General features: G+C 44.5%; 1 protein-coding gene across 7 annotated transcripts in view; it reads left to right on the top strand.

Annotated features, from left to right (window-relative positions):
• The window catches only part of LOC110492709 (RNA-binding protein 10), a 122,072-nt gene that overhangs the window by 91,977 nt on the left and 14,822 nt on the right, over window positions 1-15,273 (top strand). For 4 of the 7 annotated variants that reach the window (XR_016487061.1, XM_090201666.1, XM_090201664.1 and 1 more), the window contains 4 exons: window positions 11,304-11,436; window positions 11,558-11,652; window positions 11,988-12,072; window positions 12,465-12,556. Coding sequence is in view for 5 of the 7 variants with exons in the window: in XM_090201666.1 (XP_090057792.1) it covers window positions 11,304-11,436; window positions 11,558-11,652; window positions 11,988-12,072; window positions 12,465-12,556 (405 nt within the window). In the remaining 2 variants the exon portion in view is untranslated. The remainder of the gene's footprint in view (window positions 1-11,303; window positions 11,437-11,557; window positions 11,653-11,987; window positions 12,073-12,464; window positions 12,557-15,273) is intronic. The other 3 variants (XR_016487062.1, XM_090201665.1, XM_090201668.1) reach the window with 1 other exon arrangement.

The raw sequence follows: 15,273 nt of genomic DNA, 5'->3' as shown, positions 1-15,273 counted from the left end.
ACCCAGGTAACCATTCTAATAATATATAACCAGTACAGCCATCTCTGCTGCCCAGTGGTCTGTTACCCAGGTAACCATTCTAATAATATATAACCAGTACAGCCATCGCTGCTGCCCAGTGGTCTGTTACCCAGGTAACCATTCTAATAATATATAACCAGTACAGCCATCGCTGCTGCCCAGTGGTCTGTTACCCAGGTAACCATTCTATTAATATATAATATATAACCAGTACAGCCATCGCTGCTGCCCAGTGGTCTGTTACCCAGGTAACCATTCTATTAATATATAATATATAACCAGTACAGCCATCGCTGCTGCCCAGTGGTCTGTTACCCAGGTAACCATTCTATTAATATATAGTATATAACCAGTACAGCTATCGCTGCTGCCAAGTGGTCTGTTACCCAGGTAACCATTCTAATAATATATAATATATAACCAGTACAGCCATCGCTGCTGCCCAGTGGTCTGTTACCCAGGTAACCATTCTAATAATATATGACCAGTACAGCCATCGCTGCTGCCCAGTGGTCTGTTACCCTGGTAACCATTCTAATAATATATAATATATAACCAGTACAGCCATCGCTGCTGCTCAGTGGTCTGTTACCCTGGTAACCATTCTAATAATATATAACCAGTACAGCCATCGCTGCTGCCCAGTGGTCTGTTACCCAGGTAACCATTCTAAAAATATATAACCAGTACAGCCATCGCTGCTGCCCAGTGGTCTGTTACCCAGGTAACCATTCTAATAATATATAATATATAACCAGTACAGCCATCGCTGCTGCCCAGTGGTCTGTTACCCAGGTAACCATTCTAATAATATATAATATATAACCAGTACAGCCATCGCTGCTGCCCAGTGGTCTGTTACCCAGGTAACCATTCTAATAATATATAATATATAACCAGTACAGCCATCACTGCTGCCCAGTGGTCTGTTACCCAGGTAACCATTCTAATAATATATAACCAGTACAGCCATCGCTGCTGCCCAGTGGTCTGTTACCCAGGTAACCATTCTAATAATATATAACCAGTACAGCCATCGCTGCTGCCCAGTGGTCTGTTACCCAGGTAACCATTCTAATAATATATAATATATAACCAGTACAGCCATCGCTGCTGCCCAGTGGTCTGTTACCCAGGTAACCATTCTAATAATATATAATATATAACCAGTACAGCCATCGCTGCTGCCCAGTGGTCTGTTACCCAGGTAACCATTCTAATAATATATAACCAGTACAGCCATTCTTGCTGCACAGTGGTCTGTTACCCAGGTAACCATTCTAATAATATATAACCAGTACAGCCATCGCTGCTGCCCAGTGGTCTGTTACCCAGGTAACCATTCTAATAATATATAACCAGTACAGCCATCGCTGCTGCCCAGTGGTCTGTTACCCTGGTAACCATTCTAATAATATATAACCAGTACAGCCATCGCTGCTGCCCAGTGGTCTGTTACCCAGGTAACCATTCTAATAATATATAACCAGTACAGCCATCGCTACTGCCCAGTGGTCTGTTACCCAGGTAACCATTCTAATAATATATAATATATAACCAGTACAGCCATCGCTGCTGCCCAGTGGTCTGTTACCCAGGTAACCATTCTAATAATATATAATATATAACCAGTACAGCCATCGCTGCTGCCCAGTGGTCTGTTACCCTGGTAACCATTCTAATAATATATAACCAGTACAGCCATCGCTGCTGCCCAGTGGTCTGTTACCCAGGTAACCATTCTAATAATATATAACCAGTACAGCCATCGCTGCTGCCCAGTGGTCTGTTACCCAGGTAACCATTCTAATAATATACAACCAGTACAGCCATTGCTGCTGCCCAGTGGTCTGTTACCCAGGTAACCATTCTAATAATATATAACCAGTACAGCCATCGCTGCTGCCCAGTGGTCTGTTACCCAGGTAACCATTGTAATAATATATAATATATAACCAGTACAGCCATCGCTGCTGCCCAGTGGTCTGTTACCCAGGTAACCATTCTAATAATATACAACCAGTACAGCCATCGCTGCTGCCCAGTGGTCTGTTACCCAGGTAACCATTGTAATAATATATAATATATAACCATCGCTGCTGCCCAGTGGTCTGTTACCCAGGTAACCATTCTAATAATATATAATATATAACCAGTACAGCCATCGCTGCTGCCCAGTGGTCTGTTACCCAGGTAACCATTCTAATAATATATAACCAGTACAGCCATCGCTGCTGCCCAGTGGTCTGTTACCCAGGTAACCATTCTAATAATATACAACCAGTACAGCCATCGCTGCTGCCCAGTGGTCTGTTACCCAGGTAACCATTGTAATAATATATAATATATAACCAGTACAGCCATCGCTGCTGCCCAGTGGTCTGTTACCCAGGTAACCATTCTAATAATATATAATATATAACCAGTACAGCCATCGCTGCTGCCCAGTGGTCTGTTACCCAGGTAACCATTCTAATAATATATAACCAGTACAGCCATCTCTGCTGCCCAGTGGTCTGTTACCCAGGTAACCATTCTAATAATATATAACCAGTACAGCCATCGCTGCTGCCCAGTGGTCTGTTACCCAGGTAACCATTCTAATAATATATAACCAGTACAGCCATCGCTGCTGCCCAGTGGTCTGTTACCCAGGTAACCATTCTATTAATATATAATATATAACCAGTACAGCCATCGCTGCTGCCCAGTGGTCTGTTACCCAGGTAACCATTCTATTAATATATAATATATAACCAGTACAGCTATCGCTGCTGCCAAGTGGTCTGTTACCCAGGTAACCATTCTAATAATATATAATATATAACCAGTACAGCCATCGCTGCTGCCCAGTGGTCTGTTACCCAGGTAACCATTCTAATAATATATGACCAGTACAGCCATCGCTGCTGCCCAGTGGTCTGTTACCCTGGTAACCATTCTAATAATATATAATATATAACCAGTACAGCCATCGCTGCTGCTCAGTGGTCTGTTACCCTGGTAACCATTCTAATAATATATAACCAGTACAGCCATCGCTGCTGCCCAGTGGTCTGTTACCCAGGTAACCATTCTAAAAATATATAACCAGTACAGCCATCGCTGCTGCCCAGTGGTCTGTTACCCAGGTAACCATTCTAATAATATATAATATATAACCAGTACAGCCATCGCTGCTGCCCAGTGGTCTGTTACCCAGGTAACCATTCTAATAATATATAATATATAACCAGTACAGCCATCGCTGCTGCCCAGTGGTCTGTTACCCAGGTAACCATTCTAATAATATATAACCAGTACAGCCATCGCTGCTGCCCAGTGGTCTGTTACCCAGGTAACCATTCTAATAATATATAACCAGTACAGCCATCGCTGCTGCCCAGTGGTCTGTTACCCAGGTAACCATTCTAATAATATATAACCAGTACAGCCATCGCTGCTGCCCAGTGGTCTGTTACCCAGGTAACCATTCTAATAATATATAACCAGTACAGCCATCGCTGCTGCCCAGTGGTCTGTTACCCAGGTAACCATTCTAATAATATATAACCAGTACAGCCATCGCTGCTGCCCAGTGGTCTGTTACCCAGGTAACCATTCTAATAATATATAATATATAACCAGTACAGCCATCGCTGCTGCCCAGTGGTCTGTTACCCAGGTAACCATTCTAATAATATATAATATATAACCAGTACAGCCATCGCTGCTGCCCAGTGGTCTGTTACCCAGGTAACCATTCTAATAATATATAATATATAACCAGTACAGCCATCGCTGCTGCCCAGTGGTCTGTTACCCAGGTAACCATTCTAATAATATATAACCAGTACAGCCATCGCTGCTGCCCAGTGGTCTGTTACCCAGGTAACCATTCTAATAATATATAACCAGTACAGCCATCGCTGCTGCCCAGTGGTCTGTTACCCAGGTAACCATTCTAATAATATATAATATATAACCAGTACAGCCATCGCTGCTGCCCACTGGTCTGTTACCCAGGTAACCATTCTAATAATATATAATATATAACCAGTACAGCCATCGCTGCTGCCCAGTGGTCTGTTACCCAGGTAACCATTCTAATAATATATAACCAGTACAGCCATCGCTGCTGCCCAGTGGTCTGTTACCCAGGTAACCATTCTAATAATATATAATATATAACCAGTACAGCCATCGCTGCTGCCCAGTGGTCTGTTACCCAGGTAACCATTCTAATAATATATAACCAGTACAGCCATCGCTGCTGCCCAGTGGTCTGTTACCCAGGTAACCATTCTAATAATATATAATATATAACCAGTACAGCCATCGCTGCTGCCCAGTGGTCTGTTACCCTGGTAACCATTCTAATAATATATAACCAGTACAGCCATCGCTGCTGCCCAGTGGTCTGTTACCCAGGTAACCATTCTAATAATATATAACCAGTACAGCCATCGCTGCTGCCCAGTGGTCTGTTACCCAGGTAACCATTCTAATAATATACAACCAGTACAGCCATCGCTGCTGCCCAGTGGTCTGTTACCCAGGTAACCATTCTAATAATATATAACCAGTACAGCCATCGCTGCTGCCCAGTGGTCTGTTACCCAGGTAACCATTCTAATAATATATAATATATAACCAGTACAGCCATCGCTGCTGCCCAGTGGTCTGTTACCCAGGTAACCATTCTAATAATATATAATATATAACCAGTACAGCCATCGCTGCTGCCCAGTGGTCTGTTACCCAGGTAACCATTCTAATAATATATAATATATAACCAGTACAGCCATCGCTGCTGCCCAGTGGTCTGTTACCCAGGTAACCATTCTAATAATATATAATATATAACCAGTACAGCCATCGCTGCTGCCCAGTGGTCTGTTACCCAGGTAACCATTCTAATAATATATAACCAGTACAGCCATCTCTGCTGCCCAGTGGTCTGTTACCCAGGTAACCATTCTAATAATATATAACCAGTACAGCCATCGCTGCTGCCCAGTGGTCTGTTACCCAGGTAACCATTCTAATAATATATAATATATAACCAGTACAGCCATCGCTGCTGCCCAGTGGTCTGTTACCCAGGTAACCATTCTAATAATATATAACCAGTACAGCCATCTCTGCTGCCCAGTGGTCTGTTACCCAGGTAACCATTCTAATAATATATAACCAGTACAGCCATCGCTGCTGCCCGTGGTCTGTTACCCAGGTAACCATTCTAATAATATATAACCAGTACAGCCATCGCTGCTGCCCAGTGGTCTGTTACCCAGGTAACCATTCTAATAATATATAATATATAACCAGTACAGCCATCGCTGCTGTCCAGTGGTCTGTTACCCAGGTAACCATTCTAATAATATATAATATATAACCAGTACAGCCATCGCTGCTGCCCAGTGGTCTGTTACCCAGGTAACCATTCTAATAATATATAATATATATAATATATAACCAGTACAGCCATCGCTGCTGCCCAGTGGTCTGTTACCCAGGTAACCATTCTAATAATATATAACCAGTACAGCCATCGCTGCTGCCCAGTGGTCTGTTACCCAGGTAACCATTCTAATAATATATAATATATAACCAGTACAGCCATCGCTGCTGCCCAGTGGTCTGTTACCCAGGTAACCATTCTAATAATATATAACCAGTACAGCCATCGCTGCTGCCCAGTGGTCTGTTACCCAGGTAACCATTCTAATAATATATAATATATAACCAGTACAGCCATCGCTGCTGCCCAGTGGTCTGTTACCCAGGTAACCATTCTAATAATATATAACCAGTACAGCCATCGCTGCTGCCCAGTGGTCTGTTACCCAGGTAACCATTCTAATAATATATAATATATAACCAGTACAGCCATCGCTGCTGCCCAGTGGTCTGTTACCCAGGTAACCATTCTAATAATATATAATATATAACCAGTACAGCCATCGCTGCTGCCCAGTGGTCTGTTACCCAGGTAACCATTCTAATAATATATAATATATAACCAGTACAGCCATCGCTGCTGCCCAGTGGTCTGTTACCCAGGTAACCATTCTAATAATATATAACCAGTACAGCCATCTCTGCTGCCCAGTGGTCTGTTACCCAGGTAACCATTCTAATAATATATAACCAGTACAGCCATCGCTGCTGCCCAGTGGTCTGTTACCCAGGTAACCATTCTAATAATATATAATATATAACCAGTACAGCCATCGCTGCTGCCCAGTGGTCTGTTACCCAGGTAACCATTCTAATAATATATAACCAGTACAGCCATCTCTGCTGCCCAGTGGTCTGTTACCCAGGTAACCATTCTAATAATATATAACCAGTACAGCCATCGCTGCTGCCCGTGGTCTGTTACCCAGGTAACCATTCTAATAATATATAACCAGTACAGCCATCGCTGCTGCCCAGTGGTCTGTTACCCAGGTAACCATTCTAATAATATATAATATATAACCAGTACAGCCATCGCTGCTGCCCAGTGGTCTGTTACCCAGGTAACCATTCTAATAATATATAATATATAACCAGTACAGCCATCGCTGCTGCCCAGTGGTCTGTTACCCAGGTAACCATTCTAATAATATATAATATATATAATATATAACCAGTACAGCCATCGCTGCTGCCCAGTGGTCTGTTACCCAGGTAACCATTCTATTAATATATAATATATAACCAGTACAGCCATCGCTGCTGCCCAGTGGTCTGTTACCCAGGTAACCATTCTAATAATATATAACCAGTACAGCCATCGCTGCTGCCCAGTGGTCTGTTATCCAGGTAACCATTCTAATAATATATAATATATAACCAGTACAGCCATCGCTGCTGCCCAGTGGTCTGTTACCCAGGTAACCATTCTAATAATATATAACCAGTACAGCCATCGCTGCTGCCCAGTGGTCTGTTACCCAGGTAACCATTCTAATAATATATAATATATAACCAGTACAGCCATCGCTGCTGCCCAGTGGTCTGTTACCCAGGTAACCATTGTAATAATATATAATATATAACCAGTACAGCCATCGCTGCTGCCCAGTGGTCTGTTACCCAGGTAACCATTCTAATAATATATAATATATAACCAGTACAGCCATCGCTGCTGCCCAGTGGTCTGTTACCCAGGTAACCATTCTAATAATATATAACCAGTACAGCCATCGCTGCTGCCCATTGGTCTGTTACCCAGGTAACCATTCTAATAATATATAACCAGTACAGCCATCGCTGCTGCCCAGTGGTCTGTTACCCAGGTAACCATTCTAATAATATATAATATATAACCAGTACAGCCATCGCTGCTGCCCAGTGGTCTGTTACCCAGGTAACCATTCTATTAATATATAATATATAACCAGTACAGCCATCGCTGCTGCCCAGTGGTCTGTTACCCTGGTAACCATTCTAATAATATATAACCAGTACAGCCATCTCTGCTGCCCAGTGGTCTGTTACCCTTGTAACCATTCTAATAATATATAACCAGTACAGCCATCGCTGCTGCCCAGTGGTCTGTTACCCAGGTAACCATTCTATTAATATATAATATATAACCAGTACAGCCATCGCTGCTGCCCAGTGGTCTGTTACCCAGGTAACCATTCTAATAATATATAACCAGTACAGCCATCGCTGCTGCCCAGTGGTCTGTTACCCAGGTAACCATTCTAATAATATATAATATATAACCAGTACAGCCATCGCTGCTGCCCAGTGGTCTGTTACCCAGGTAACCATTCTAATAATATATAATATATAACCAGTACAGCCATCGCTGCTGCCCAGTGGTCTGTTACCCAGGTAACCATTCTAATAATATATAACCAGTACAGCCATCGCTGCTGCCCAGTGGTCTGTTACCCAGGTAACCATTCTAATAATATATAATATATAACCAGTACAGCCATCGCTGCTGCCCAGTGGTCTGTTACCCAGGTAACCATTCTAATAATATATAACCAGTACAGCCATCGCTGCTGCCCAGTGGTCTGTTACCCAGGTAACCATTCTAATAATATATAATATATAACCAGTACAGCCATCGCTGCTGCCCAGTGGTCTGTTACCCTGGTAACCATTCTAATAATATATAACCAGTACAGCCATCGCTGCTGCCCAGTGGTCTGTTACCCAGGTAACCATTCTAATAATATATAACCAGTACAGCCATCGCTGCTGCCCAGTGGTCTGTTACCCAGGTAACCATTCTAATAATATACAACCAGTACAGCCATCGCTGCTGCCCAGTGGTCTGTTACCCAGGTAACCATTCTAATAATATATAACCAGTACAGCCATCGCTGCTGCCCAGTGGTCTGTTACCCAGGTAACCATTCTAATAATATATAATATATAACCAGTACAGCCATCGCTGCTGCCCAGTGGTCTGTTACCCAGGTAACCATTCTAATAATATATAATATATAACCAGTACAGCCATCGCTGCTGCCCAGTGGTCTGTTACCCAGGTAACCATTCTAATAATATATAATATATAACCAGTACAGCCATCGCTGCTGCCCAGTGGTCTGTTACCCAGGTAACCATTCTAATAATATATAATATATAACCAGTACAGCCATCGCTGCTGCCCAGTGGTCTGTTACCCAGGTAACCATTCTAATAATATATAACCAGTACAGCCATCTCTGCTGCCCAGTGGTCTGTTACCCAGGTAACCATTCTAATAATATATAACCAGTACAGCCATCGCTGCTGCCCAGTGGTCTGTTACCCAGGTAACCATTCTAATAATATATAATATATAACCAGTACAGCCATCGCTGCTGCCCAGTGGTCTGTTACCCAGGTAACCATTCTAATAATATATAACCAGTACAGCCATCTCTGCTGCCCAGTGGTCTGTTACCCAGGTAACCATTCTAATAATATATAACCAGTACAGCCATCGCTGCTGCCCGTGGTCTGTTACCCAGGTAACCATTCTAATAATATATAACCAGTACAGCCATCGCTGCTGCCCAGTGGTCTGTTACCCAGGTAACCATTCTAATAATATATAATATATAACCAGTACAGCCATCGCTGCTGCCCAGTGGTCTGTTACCCAGGTAACCATTCTAATAATATATAATATATAACCAGTACAGCCATCGCTGCTGCCCAGTGGTCTGTTACCCAGGTAACCATTCTAATAATATATAACCAGTACAGCCATCGCTGCTGCCCAGTGGTCTGTTACCCAGGTAACCATTCTATTAATATATAATATATAACCAGTACAGCCATCGCTGCTGCCCAGTGGTCTGTTACCCAGGTAACCATTCTAATAATATATAACCAGTACAGCCATCGCTGCTGCCCAGTGGTCTGTTACCCAGGTAACCATTCTAATAATATATAATATATAACCAATACAGCCATCGCTGCTGCCCAGTGGTCTGTTACCCAGGTAACCATTCTAATAATATATAACCAGTACAGCCATCGCTGCTGCCCAGTGGTCTGTTACCCAGGTAACCATTCTAATAATATATAATATATAACCAGTACAGCCATCGCTGCTGCCCAGTGGTCTGTTACCCAGGTAACCATTCTAATAATATATAATATATAACCAGTACAGCCATCGCTGCTGCCCAGTGGTCTGTTACCCAGGTAACCATTCTAATAATATATAATATATAACCAGTACAGCCATCGCTGCTGCCCAGTGGTCTGTTACCCAGGTAACCATTCTAATAATATATAATATATAACCAGTACAGCCATCGCTGCTGCCCAGTGGTCTGTTACCCAGGTAACCATTCTATTAATATATAATATATAACCAGTACAGCCATCGCTGCTGCCCAGTGGTCTGTTACCCTGGTAACCATTCTAATAATATATAACCAGTACAGCCATCTCTGCTGCCCAGTGGTCTGTTACCCTGGTAACCATTCTAATAATATATAACCAGTACAGCCATCGCTGCTGCCCAGTGGTCTGTTACCCAGGTAACCATTCTATTAATATATAATATATAACCAGTACAGCCATCGCTGCTGCCCAGTGGTCTGTTACCCAGGTAACCATTCTAATAATATATAACCAGTACAGCCATCGCTGCTGCCCAGTGGTCTGTTACCCAGGTAACCATTCTAATAATATATAATATATAACCAGTACAGCCATCGCTGCTGCCCAGTGGTCTGTTACCCTGGTAACCATTCTAATAATATATAACCAGTACAGCCATCGCTGCTGCCCAGTGGTCTGTTACCCAGGTAACCATTCTAATAATATATAATATATAACCAGTACAGCCATCGCTGCTGCCCAGTGGTCTGTTACCCAGGTAACCATTCTAATAATATATAATATATAACCAGTACAGCCATCGCTGCTGCCCAGTGGTCTGTTACCCTGGTAACCATTCTAATAATATATAACCAGTACAGCCATCGCTGCTGCCCAGTGGTCTGTTACCCAGGTAACCATTCTAATAATATATAATATATAACCAGTACAGCCATCGCTGCTGCCCAGTGGTCTGTTACCCAGGTAACCATTCTAATAATATATAATATATAACCAGTACAGCCATCGCTACTGCTTTTCTTTTGTTTTTTTACAGTCTCTCTCTGTCTCTCTCCCCCTCTCCCTGTCTCTCTCTTCCCTCCCTCTCTCTCTCCCCCCTCTCCCTGTCTCTCTCTCCCCTCACTCTCTCTGTCTCTCTCCCCTCCCTCTCTCTGTCTCTCTCCCCCCTCTCCCTGTCTCTCTCCCCCCTCTCCCTGTCTCTCTATCTCTCCCTCTCCCGGTCTCTCCCCCCTCTCCCTGTCTCTCTATCTCTCCCCTCCCTCTCCCGGTCTCTCCCCCCTCTCCCTGTCTCTCGGTCTCTCCCCTCCCTCTCCCTGTCTCTCGATCTCTCCCTCTCTCGATCTCTCCCCTCCCTCTCCCTGTCTCTCTATCTCTCCCCTCCCTCTGTGTCTCTCTATCTCTCCCCTCCCTCTGTGTCTCTCTATCTCTCCTCTCCCTCTGTGTCTCTCTATCTCTCCCCTCCCTATGTGTCTCTCTGAATCTCTCTCTCGGTCTCTCCCCCCTCTCCCTGTCTCTCGATCTCTCCCCTCCTTCTCTCTGTCTCTGTCTCTCTCCCCCCTCTCCCTGTCTCTCTCTCCCTCCCTCTCCCTGTCTCTCTCTCCCCTCCCTCTCTCTCTCCCCCCTCTCCCTGTCTCTCTCTCCCCCCTCTCCCTGTCTCTCTCTCTCCCCCCCTCTCCCTGTCTCTCTCCCCCCTCTCCCTGTCTCTCTCTCTCCCCCCTCACCAGAAGGCCCAGTCCCTGTCCTCTACCTCCCGGCATGGTGTAGATGTGGGGTTGTACCACCAGGGGGCAGCAGTAACCCTGGGAGTCTGTGAAGAAGAGGAGAACCTGGACTACAAGGCCCAGACAGTGGTAACAGGTACAGCCCCTCCCAGCACAGGAGCAGGCCTATTGGGGGCACATCTTAATGTCGCTTTAGATACTCTAACCTCACAATTATAGCTCACAGTGGTGTGTGTGTGTGTGTGTGTGTGTGTCAGTGGTCTCGTCTGAGGCTGTGGTTTCTGGAGTGGACGGCGTACAGCTGTCTTTGGGACAATCACAAGCTCCGCTCATCACTACGGCAACCACACAGGTATATTCTACACCAGTGTCAATACTCATTATGTATCATGTATGCTGTATGCTCAAAATCCTAGAAAAATACTCTCTACCCCCTCCTCTCTTCTTCTCCCATTCTTTCTGTCTCCACCTTTCTCACTCTCTCTCTACTACCAATTGATCTTGTCCGTCCGTCTGTCTGTCTGTCTGTCTGTCTGTCTGTCTGTCTGTCTGTGTCTCTGTCTCTGTCTCTCTCTCTCTCTCTCTCTCTCTCTCTCTCTCTCTCTCTCTCTCCCCTCTCTCTGTCTCTCTCCCCCCCTCTTTCTGTCTCTCTCTCCCCTGTCTCTCTCTCCTCCCCTCTTGCCTCAGCAGGTAGAGATAGTGGGTAAGCCTCAGCCTCCTACTCCCCCCCACCCTGCCACCCCCGGAACTGCACACGAGTACCAACAATACCGTAAGAGTGTGTGTGTGTGTGTGTGTAAGAGTGTGTGTGTGTGTGTAAGAGTGTGTGTGTGTGTGTGTGTGTAAGAGTGTGTGTGTGTGTGTGTGTGTGTGTGTGTGTGTGTGCAGGAGAATGTTGGCCTATGAAAGAATGAGAATGTGTGTATAAGTAACATGGTGTTAAATGATTATTGTGGGATTACTGAGTACCACTCTGTGAGATGTGCCAGGTGTGTGCCAGGTGTGTGCCAGGTGTGTGCCAGGTGTGTGCCAGACAGAGAAATCATGGGTACAGCTAGAAGTCCTCAGCCACCCCTAACAACCTAAATCAGATGGTCATTGGCTGCCTATGTAAACGAAGCCTTAGAGAGGAAGATTGTGTGTTTGACATTCTGATGTGTGTAGCGGTCCCGGACGTGTCCACCTACCAGTATGAGGAGAGTTCTGGCTACTACTACGACCCTCTAACTGGACTCTACTACGACCCCAATTCACAGGTAACACACACTCTACTACGACCCTCTATCTGGACTCTACTACGACCCTCTATCTGGACTCTACTATGACCCTCTAACTGGACTCTACTACGACCCTCTATCTGGACTCTACTACGACCCTCTATCTGGACTCTACTATGACCCTCTAACTGGACTCTACTACGACCCTCTATCTGGACTCTACTACGACCCTCTATCTGGACTCTACTACGACCCTCTAACTGGACTCTACTACGACCCTCTAACTGGACTCTACTACGACCTTCTATCTGGACTCTACTACGACCCTCTATCTGGACTCTACTACGACCCCAATTCACAGGTAACACACACTCTACTATGACCCTCTATCTGGACTCTACTACGACCCTCTATCTGGACTCTACTACGACCCTCTATCTGGACTCTACTACGACCCGCTAACTGGACTCTACTACGACCCTCTAACTGGACTCTACTACGACCCTCTATCTGGACTCTACTACGACCCCAATTCACAGGTAACACACACTCTACTACGACCCTCTATCTGGACTCTACTACGACCCTCTATCTGGACTCTACTACGACCCTCTATCTGGACTCTACTACGACCCCAATTCACAGGTAACACATACTCTACTACAACCCTCTAACTGGACTCTACTACGACCCTCTATCTGGACTCTACTACGACCCTCTAACTGGACTCTACTATGACCCCAATTCACAGGTAACACACACTCTACTACGACCCTCTATCTGGACTCTACTACGACCCCAATTCACAGTTAACACACACTCTACTACGACCCTCTAACTGGACTCTACTACGACCCTCTATCTGGACTCTACTACGACCCCAATTCACAGGTAACACACACTCTACTACGACCCTCTATCTGGACTCTGCTACGACCCTCTATCTGGACTCTACTACGACCCTCTAACTGGACTCTACTACGACCCTCTATCTGGACTCTACTACAACCCCAATTCACAGGTAACACATACTCTACTACAACCCTCTAACTGGACTCTACTACGACCCTCTATCTGGACTCTACTACGACCCTCTAACTGGACTCTACTATGACCCCAATTCACAGGTAACACACTCTACTACGACCCTCTAGCTGGACTCTACTACGACCCCAATTCACAGGTAACACATACTCTACTACGACCTTCTATCTGGACTCTACTACGACCCCAATTCACAGGTAACACATACTCCACTACGACCCTCTAACTGGACTCTACTACGACCCCAATTCACAGGTAACACATACTCTACTACAACCCTCTATCTGGACTCTGCTACGACCCTCTAACTGGACTCTACTACGACCCCAATTCACAGGTAACACATACTCTACTACGACCCTCTATCTGGACTCTACTACGACCCTCTATCAGGACTCTACTACGACCCTCTATCTGGACTCTACTACGACCCTCTATCTGGACTCTGACAGTATATCTCAACGGTATATCTCAAAGATATATCTTAACAGTATATCTCAACGGTATATCCCGACAGTATATCTCGACAGTATATCTCAACAGTATATCCCGACAGTATATCTCAACGGTATATCCCGACAGTATATCTCGACAGTATATCCCGACAGTATATCTCAACAGTATATCCCGACAGTATATCTCAACAGTGTATCCCGACAGTATATCTCAACAGTATATCCCGACAGTATATCTCAACAGTATATCCCGACAGTATATCTCAACAGTATATCCCGACAGTATATCTCAACAGTGTATCTCAACGGTATATCTCAACGGTATATCCCGACAGTATATTCCGACAGTATATCTCAACAGTATATCTCAACAGTATATCCCGACAGTATATCTCGACAGTATATCTCGACAGTATATCTCAACGGTATATCCCGACAGTATATCTCGACAGTATATCTCAACGGTATATCCTGACAGTATATCTCAACTGTATATCCCGACGGTATATCCCGACAGTATATCCCGACGGTATATCCCGACAGTATATCCCGACGGTATATCTCAACGGTATATCCCGACAGTATATCTCAACGGTATATCCCGATAGTATATCTCAACGGTATATTCCGACAGTATATCGCGACAGTATATCTCAACAGTATATCTCAACGGTATATCCCGACAGTATATCTCAACGGTATATCCCGACAGTATATCTCCACGTTATATCCCGACAGTATATCTCAACGGTATATCCCGACAGGATATCTCAACGGTATATCCCGACAGTATATCTCAACGGTATATCCCGACGGTATATCCCAACAGTATGTCCCGACAGTATATCTCAACGGTATATCCCGACAGTATATCTCAACGGTATATCCCGACAGTATATCTCAACGATATATCCCGACAGTATATCCCAACAGTATATCTCAACGGTATATTCCGACAGTATATCTCAACAGTATATCCCCACAGTATATCTCAACGGTATATCCCGATAGTATATCTCAACGGTATATCCCGACAGTATATCTCAACGGTATATTCCGACGGTATATCTCAACGGTATATCCCCACAGTATATCTCAACGGTATATCCCAACAGTATATCTCAATTGTATATCCCGACGGTATATCCCGACGGTATATCCCGACAGTATATCTCAACGGTATATCCCGACGGTATATCTCAACGGTATATCCCGACAGTATATCTCAACGGTATATCCCGACAGTATATCTCAACG

This window comes from Oncorhynchus mykiss, chromosome 16 (assembly GCF_057628025.1).
Source record: "Oncorhynchus mykiss isolate SJ-2025 chromosome 16, ASM5762802v1, whole genome shotgun sequence".
In the NCBI taxonomy this organism is placed as follows: domain Eukaryota; kingdom Metazoa; phylum Chordata; class Actinopteri; order Salmoniformes; family Salmonidae; genus Oncorhynchus; species Oncorhynchus mykiss.
Note: the sequence above shows the minus strand (reverse complement) of the source record. Positions and strands in the feature narration are given on the sequence as shown.